This window comes from Belonocnema kinseyi, chromosome 9 (genome assembly GCF_010883055.1).
Source record: "Belonocnema kinseyi isolate 2016_QV_RU_SX_M_011 chromosome 9, B_treatae_v1, whole genome shotgun sequence".
Lineage (NCBI taxonomy): Eukaryota > Metazoa > Arthropoda > Insecta > Hymenoptera > Cynipidae > Belonocnema > Belonocnema kinseyi.
In genome coordinates, this window is record NC_046665.1 from 106,204,234 (window position 1) to 106,213,155 (window position 8,922).

General features: G+C 27.3%; 1 protein-coding gene across 2 annotated transcripts in view; it reads right to left on the minus strand.

The window, feature by feature from the left end:
- LOC117180817 (inversin) overlaps positions 1 to 8,922 on the minus strand; it is a 94,559-nt gene that overhangs the window by 1,364 nt on the left and 84,273 nt on the right. Inside the window, exon 13 of one of the 2 annotated variants that reach the window (XM_033373337.1) lies at positions 4,246 to 4,319. The exons of the other annotated variant lie outside the window; for it this stretch is intronic. Within the exon in view, the coding sequence (XP_033229228.1) occupies positions 4,246 to 4,319 (74 nt within the window). The remainder of the gene's footprint in view (positions 1 to 4,245; positions 4,320 to 8,922) is intronic. 2 annotated transcript variants of the gene reach the window in all.

The following is an 8,922-nucleotide window of genomic DNA, read 5'->3' on the forward strand; positions in this document are numbered from 1 at the left end:
ATTAAAATACATATTCTGCGCCTGGAAATTTGAATTCTGTTTAAAAGTATTCAACATTTTTTAAATCAACCTTTGAATGTAAGATTAAAATTAACAGATGACAGAAAACAGCAGCATAGCAAAAATGGAAAATATGTATAAAGCATTTTTAATGAAATTGCAAACAGAATATTAAATGAAAATTGTTATGGTATGGTTCCAAATTCACAAAAAAAATTCATCAATGAGAAATGACTGTCTAAAACCAAAAGAAAGCGGACCATGATTTGTATCATGCTTTAAAAATATACAACTCAAACGTTTAACATTGACTCTAATAAAAAAATGTTCATGCCTTGTGTGCACACCCGGATACCAGGGCACTTGGGGTTTCCGAATTGTCATTATTTAGTTTAATTCTAAGAAAATGGTATATTTAGAATACATTTACGATTTTTGTTGCAAAAATAATCGACCTCAAAGTATACTGAAGTTGCGGATACACCCAGGACACCCGGGTGACCACCATAAAAAATTCAACTTTAAGTAGATTATTAATTTCCTAAGAAGTTAGTTGATTCACGTACGTGAAATGTGTTGAGTAATAATAGAATTAATAATAATTAAATTATTTATTATTGTTGCAGCATTTATTTATGGGAATAAATGACAAAGTATAACGATTTCAATTGAAAAAATTAAAAAATAAATAAAAAAGGGAAGTGGTTACCCGGCTATGCTAGGATATCCGTAAAATAGCCAAGTATTAAAATAAAACCGGGAATCAACCGGAAATACAAATGTCTATTAATAAAGATTAAGAATTTTCTGCGCCATCAATTTGTAAAACAAAATCTTCAAATAAGTAATTTTATTTTATGGTAAAATTTAATTCTAAATGTTTCTAAACACTATTGACCAAAGAAAAAATTTTAATTATATATGGTTTTTTAGTAATAGTAAATAATTATGTCCTTGAAATTTTGATGTCAGTATCGGTAAAAAAAATTACCGATATCAGCACTAGAATTTTTGGGAAAATCTAAAATGATTCAGATTTCATTGTAAAGGATTAATTTTTTGCTTTAAGGCTTTTCAAATATGTCGAAAAAGAATTTTGAAAATTTTAGGAATTTCTGTTAGTTTAAAGGTTTTAAACATTTTTTACGAAAACTGAATTATTTCAAAAGATATTTAGAACTTTTGAAAAGATTCGAAAAGAATGTAAATCATGAGAAGATTTTTATACATTCCAAATAATATGTAAATTTATTAAATACATATTTATTAAATAAAAATGCTTAAGAATCCTGGGAAAATTTCACAAGATTTTCTATTTCCAAAATATGAATTTTAACAGAATCTGAGAGAATATTGAGAAAGATTTTAAAGCACAAAAGTTTTCATTTTGCATGATTACATAATTTTATAACTTTTGTTTGTAAATTTAAGAGACAAATGGAATTTAAAAAAATCTAAAGCAAAATGTGGATTTTCAAGGATTTCGAATAAAAATTTAAAAGCTTCCAAGAGAATGACAACTTTTTATCAAGATTTCTAGGAAAATTTGAAATTATTAACTTATTTTGAAAAATTAACTTTAAGAGGCTATTTAAAAACATTTCACAATATTTCCAAAATTATCGAAAAAGAATGCGAAAGATTTAAAGGCAGTTTTTTAATTGCGCGGACATTTTACAAATTTGAGGGAAAAGACAAATTATTTAAAAAGATATTTAGAAGGTTTAGAAGTTTTGAAAAGAGAAATAATTTTAAACTTGTAAAGATTTCAAACAAAATTTAAGCCAATAATGGATTTTTGTAAATTTCGAAACAAAATTTAAAACGGTTTAAGAATTTTTGAAGTTCTCGAGAGATTAAAAAAAAATGTTCTTAAGATTCATGGGGAAATTTCAAATGATTTTTTTGAAAAATAAATTCTAAGAGAAAATTGAAAAATATTTCAAAATATTTCAAAACATTTTAAATAATTTCCTGAAATTAGTATGTTTCCTCATGATAAATTTTAACAAATGCTTGTTTAATAATAACTTAATAAGTTTAAAAATCATATCATATATCAGACTCCTTAAACTTTTCCCCTTTTTTCAAAAATTACCTTTTCCTCATTTTTAATTAAATTGCTGTTCCCCCGTTTCAAGAAAATTCCTTTTAATGACTTTCTTTTAAGAATTTTTCAATTAAAAGCGAACCCAGTAAGAAAATCTAACTATTTTTGATTAAATGTTCACTTTCTTGGTTAAAGATTCCATTATTATATTTTTGGTTCGGAATTCATCTCGTTTGGCAAAAATGTCTGTTATTTGTTAAAAAATGTAATTATTTTGGTGAAGATAAAACTTTTTTGCTAAAAAATAATCCGTTTTGGTCGAAAATTCAACTATTTTGTTAAAAATGCATTTAATTTTTGGTTTAAAATAATTATTGTAACAAAAAATTTAATTCCTAAATTTCTGGTTGAAAATGGATTTCTTTTAGTTAAAAAATTCATCTCTTCAGTTACAAATATAAATATTCTTTGTCGGTTGTAAATGACTATTATTTTTAATAAAAATCTGATATTTTTAATTAAAAAATAATCTTTTCTCTGGTTAGAAATTGAACTGTTTGATTGAAAATCAACTATTTTGTAGAAAATTTATATTTTTGGATTGAAAATTCAACTATTTGGTAGGAAATTTAACTATTTTGGAAAAACTTAACTTTTTGATGAAAATGAATATTTTTGGATGCTAATTTAACTATTTTGATAGAAAACTCAAATAATTTATTCACAATAAAACTATTGCAGAATGTAACTAGATAGTTCGTCTGTTTGGTTTCAAAATTCAACAGTTTTCTTGAAAATGTATTTTTCAAAGATTGACTTCTTTAACTGAAAATTAAACCAATTTGTTTACAGTTTGTTTCGTTTGGTTTACAATCAATATTTTTATCTAAAAACTTAACTAATACATTTTTTTAGAAAATGTATTTTTTGTATAAAAGTAAACTTTTTAGTAGAAAACTCATGTCATTTTTAGAAGTAGATTTTGTTGAAAATTAGTTTTTTAGGGTTGAAAATTAATTTTTTTGTTGTTGAAAATTACATTTTTAGTTGAAAACTTATCTTTTTTTAGTTCAAACTTTAACTATTTAATGGAAACTTTATCTCCCAAGATTGAAAATTAATTTTCTGCTTAAAAATTCATCCATACCGGTTTAAAGGTCGATTTATTTTGTTAAAAAATTGTCCTTTTGGAATAAAAATTCATCTCTTTTTATAAAAAACTCATCTTAGCCTTTCTGGCTAAAAAATTCTTGTCCTTTGATAAACATTTTTTTTTAGTGATAACTCAAACATTTTGTTAGAAATGCAATACATTCTAACTTGAAATCTCAATAATTTAAACGGCTACGTTATTTTCGAGATGGGGGGGGGGGGGAATATCCAAAAAAATTTGTAGGTGCAATTTATAAGACACCCTGATAATACTTTAAAAATATATAACCCTCCAGTTTTTTTTCTATAAATGTTTCCATTTTTTAGGGTTTTATAGCCCGGGGCAGAAATCCACATAGTTTCGGTCGACTGTCCGTCGTTCGTCTATCCATCCGTCATCCTTTTCTCCAAGAAGGGGAAGTGAGGAGAAATAAGGAGATTCAAAGTAGGGGAAATGAGGAGAGGGGAAATAGGGTAAATGAGGGGAGGTTATAAATGGGAGTCGAGCGGAATGAGTGGAGGGGAAGTAGGAGATTGAAAAGTAGAGGAAATGAGGAGAAAAGAGGGTTGGAAATTAAAGAAAGGATGGAAATGAGGGCAGGGAAAGTGGGACAAGTGAAAACAAATCATTAGAAACAAGAGTGAGCAGGTAAGGGGAAGTGGTGCCTGAGGAAGAAAAGTAGAGGAAAGGGAGTGTTTGCTTGGAAAGCAAGGAGAGGGAGAATTAGAGGAGGAAGAAGTTAGGGAAGGGGTCAAGAGTTAAGTGAGGGGTGTGGAAGTAGGAGAAGGAAAGAATGGGAGGGGGAGGTTTGAAAGACTTAATTAACGTTTTAATAGGCTACGAAACGCATTTTTGCAGGCGCGCGGCGCTTTTTTGACTAATACTTTCACTACTACGTCCAAAAAGGAAATTGTTTATCAGCCAAATGCGCATGCTCAGCAGTGCAAAATAAAATCGCGGTTTCGACTTTAAATGAATAGGGTACATTTTTTCAATCCCCACTAAATAATTTTGTTCTTTCTTTCAGGGCTTAACTGTTTACCGTCATTTGCCCCTTTCCCCGACTCTCTATCCTCGGAAGAAGACTCGTCCCTCGTTCTGGGACGCCTCCACTTACTGCAATTATAATCTACGATCAAACTGCAATCTGACTCCTTTCGAAAACTTCAGATGGCTTTAATTCTAATTAATCAGAATTCCTGTCTTTTGCAAATGATCTTCAAAAGGAACTCTTCAAAAAAATTGCTTCTCCAAAATCATTCGAGGTAAGAAAAATGTTATTATTTTACTTGTTCTTCGTATAAAACATATTTGGATTATCCAGAATTAAATTAAGTTCTATAAAATAAATACACTTAACTCCCGAGATAAGAGCCTTCAGTTTACGATATTCCTAGAATTGAAGTTTTCGGCATGAGGCAAGTAATCTGAGCGCGTTAGTAGCGTCAGCCGTTAGCGTCCGTCCACATCCAACAGAAATGGTGCTGCATGGGGCCCTACCTGTTTACATTTGGATTCCCCCGATTTAAGATCAAGTCCATGGCAGGCCATGTCCGAAACCGTTCTTATATCGGGAGTTGAGTGTATTTTATGGAATCCTAATTGATTGAACAAAATAAATTAATTTGCCTAAATTTAATTACATCAGACTTCACACTCTTTCTCCTATTTCCCTCTCCCCCCCCCCCTTTAAAAATTAGTCTCTATTCCTATTTTTAAAAAAACTTCCACTTTTCCCCCGTTTCTCGTTTTTTGTTTAAATGCGAACTGACTTAATAGAACCCAATAAAATAATCCAAGTTTTTTGTATGAAATTACATTCTTTTGCTTCAAAATTCAACTGTTTTGATAAAAGCTCTTTTTTTTGGTGTGAAAATTCAACTACTTCGGTGCAGAATTAATCTTCTTTGGTTCATGATTCGACTTTCTGATTTAAACTTTAGAAGATTCATCATTTTAATTTCAAATTCATCTCTTTGGTTAAAACTGTGACAATTTTGTTGAAATTCGTTTGTTTTTGGTTAAAAATTAATTCTTTTAACTGAAAATGTAACTACTATTCGATTTTTTGTTGAAAAATTATATTTGTACTTTAAAATTATTCTTTTTCAGTTTGGAAATTCCTGTGTTTGGTTAAAAATTAGTCTTTTTGGTAGAAAATTAAACTTCCAGATTTTAAAATATTCCTTTTTGTTTAAAAATACAACTGTTAGGTTGATAACTCTTTTTTCTTTGAAATTCAAATACTTGGATAAAAGTTGAACTACTTTGTTAAAAGTTGATTTTTTTTTGTAAAAGATTGATCGTTTTAGTTTAAAATTCCTCTCTTTGGTTAAAAGTTTAACATGTTTCTTAAAATTCCTTTTCTTTAAGGTTGAAAACTAGTTTTTTCATCTAAAAATTCAACCCACCCATTTTTTGATGGAAATGGATATTTTTAGTTAAAAAAATGTTCTTTTTCAATTGAAAATTCATTCATTTTGTTGAAAATTAGTCTTTTGATGGAAAATTAAACTTCAGGGTTGAAAGTAATTTTTTTTAGTTAAAAATACCATGATTTCGTTACTAATTTATCTTTTTTGATTAAAAATTCAAATACTTGGGTAAAAGTTGAAGTGCTTGGTTAAAAATATATTATTTTCGTTGAAGAATCATCGTTTTAGTTGAAAATTCATCTCTTTGTTTAAAAACGTAACAATTTTATTCGAATTTGTTTAACTGAAAATTTAACATTTTATTATTTGAAAAAAATTAATATTTTTAGTTCAAAGTCTTTTTGCTAGCAAAAATTAATCTTCTAGGTTGAAAATTAGTCTTCTTGTTTAAATTGCAACTGTTTCATTCATTAAAATTAATATTTTTAGTTTAAAATGCAAATAATTGGGTAAAAGGTCAAGTACATTGTTCAAAGTTTATTTTTCATATCAATATCTATCGTTTTAGTTGAAAATTCGTCTTTTTGGTTGAAAATTTAACTATTTTGTTAAAATTCGTTTTTTTTTAAATAAAAATTTAGCTGCTTATCGCTTTCCAGTTTTTGTTAAAAATTGGTATTTTTAGTTCAAATTGTTTTTTTTTTCAGTTAAAAATGCGTGTATTTTGTTGAAAAATTAATCTTCTTGGTTAAAAATTTGTGTTTTTTAGCTGAAAATTGAACTACTTGGTTGAATTAAAAATTTAAAAATTTAATTTAAAATCCTTTTTAACGTCCAATAATCAAGTTAATTTGAAGAATTCCTGAAAATAAAAACCAAGAATCTAGCGACCAAATTTGGATAACCTCCATAAAATTTTCTCGTTGCAATCTGAAAAAAAATTTGTTCTCTTTTTTCCCCCTTAAAAAGAAAAGAAAAAAAAATTCGTTTACGCTTTGGACCAAAATAAAAAAGAGGAAAGAAAAATGATAAAGCAATAAGCCAAATTCCCTTCCTTCTCTTTTTAATTTCTTTCGTCTTTTTTATTTTTATTATTATCAAATCACTATAAAAAACGCTTATAAAAAATAATCACCAACGTTTCGGGCCTCATACAGCACCCTCATCAAGGCAAAAAAAAAGATTATATAAAAAAAATCTAAATTTAATGTTTATTTATATTTTTTTATATAATTTTTTTTTGCCTTGATAAGTGTATTTAATTGCAGAAAACTTAGTGATTATTTTTTATAAATTTTTTTATTGTGATTTCATAATAATAAAAATAAAAATGACGAAAGAAATAAGAAAGAGAAGGAAGGGGGTTTGGTTGGTTGCTTTCTCATTTTCCCCCCTTTTTCAATTTTGTCCAAAGTGAAAATAAATAATTTTTTTCTTTTTTAGGGGAAAAAGGAGAAAAAGCTTTTTTACAGATTGCAATGGGAATATGTTATGGTGTTCGTTAAAAATTCGTCTTTTTGGGTACAACATTTAACTTTTTTTTTTTAAACTTTTTGATTAGAAATGCAACTGTTCGGTTGAAAATCAATATTTTTTTGTTTAAAATTCAAATACTTGGCTAAAAGTTGAATTACTTTGTTAAAAATGTATTTTTTTTTAAGTTTCAACTCTTTGCTTAAAAGGTTAATTGTTTTGTAGGAAACTGCTTTTTTGTTTTGTTCTGAATTATTTTTTAAACTGAAAATGTAACTATTTCATTTCTAGTTTAAAATTGATCTTTTTTATTTGAAAATTCAATTATCCGGTGGAAAATTTGTGTTTTGATAGAAAATTAAACTTCTTGGCTGAAAATTGATGTTCGTAGTGTGAAAATTCAAATACTTGGTTAAAAATTGAACTATTTTGTTGAAGAACTAAAATTTGGTTGAAAATTCAACTATTTTGTCAAAGTCAACTTTTTAGTCGAAAATTCAACTTGTTCGTTAAAAGTTTGTCCTTTTGGATCGAAAATTCAGCTGTCTTCTAGAAATTTTGTTCTGTTTGACTTAAAAATATAACCATTTGATTTACAATTCAGCTGTTTTTGGTTGCAGATTAGGCTTTTTTATTAAAATTTTGACCATTTGAATGTTCCATTCATTTTTGGAAGGTTAAAAATTCATTCCTTTTGTTTGGAAATTAAACTTTCTTCTAAAAAGTGTGACTTTTTGTTTCAAAAACTGAACTATTTAGTTGAAAATGCAACGGTTTTTGGTTAAAGTTTTTTTGTTGTTGAAAATTTGACCATTTGGTTAAAAATTCATCTTTTTAGTTTGAAAGTTTAAATATTTTGTTTTGAAAATTTGTGTATTTTGCTTGAAAGTTTAGTTATTTAATTGTGCGTGCAATTTTTTGGTTAAAAAATAATTTTTGTTGTTGAAAATTCATCCTTATTGATAGAAAATTAACTTTTTGGTTTAAAACTCATTTGCAAGCGTTTAAAAGTCATCTCTTTCTAAAATATTTGAATTTGTATCTTGAAAGCTTTACTCCTTTGTTTAAAATTCGTCTCTTTGGGTTGAAAAATGTTTTTTTTTGTCAGAAAATTCATATTTTTTAGTTGCAAGTTAAACTATTTTGTTGAAGATGCAATATATTTCGATTTGAAGTCTTAGGAATTTCAAGCGTTTTATATGCATTCAATATTGTATCTACATTAATTTGATTGAAAGTAATTTATTCCCCTATTTTCGTGAAATATCACCCTATTTCCATTGTTTTGAGAACACTTTGAACTGTGAAGTCTGATAGATTAAAGACTGATTCCATTGCAAATCATGCAGTGAGGTCTGCAGGATGTTGTTAGAATATTTTGGCATGAAAGTATGTTATTCTACACAAAAAATAAAGGAACATGTGTTTCACCATTTGGCTGAAAAAAATGTTGTGCAGGATTGGTGAACTGTTTAAGATTACCGTATAATTTTATAAAAATTGCCAAAATATTTTTCAAAATGATGCAGTTTTTTACCAAATATACATATTCGGTTGGATTTTCTTTTATGTGATGAGGAATTCTTAGCTCTATCGAATGATCCGAGAAAAATATCAAAATTTTCAAAATTGAGAAAAATGGCGGCGGTTTTTCTGATAGTTTTGAAAATACATTTTCTCGAAAAGGCCACAACGCGATTTGTGTAGATTTTCGATAATACGAGGGTAGTTCAATAAGTCCTTAGAATGAAGTATAAAAACAATTTTTCTTGGGTAAATTTTTTTTTATTTTTCAACATAATCTCCTTGGACCTCTATACACTTGGTCAATCGCTTTTCAAGTTTTTTTAATCCTTCAGAAAAGTGCGTTT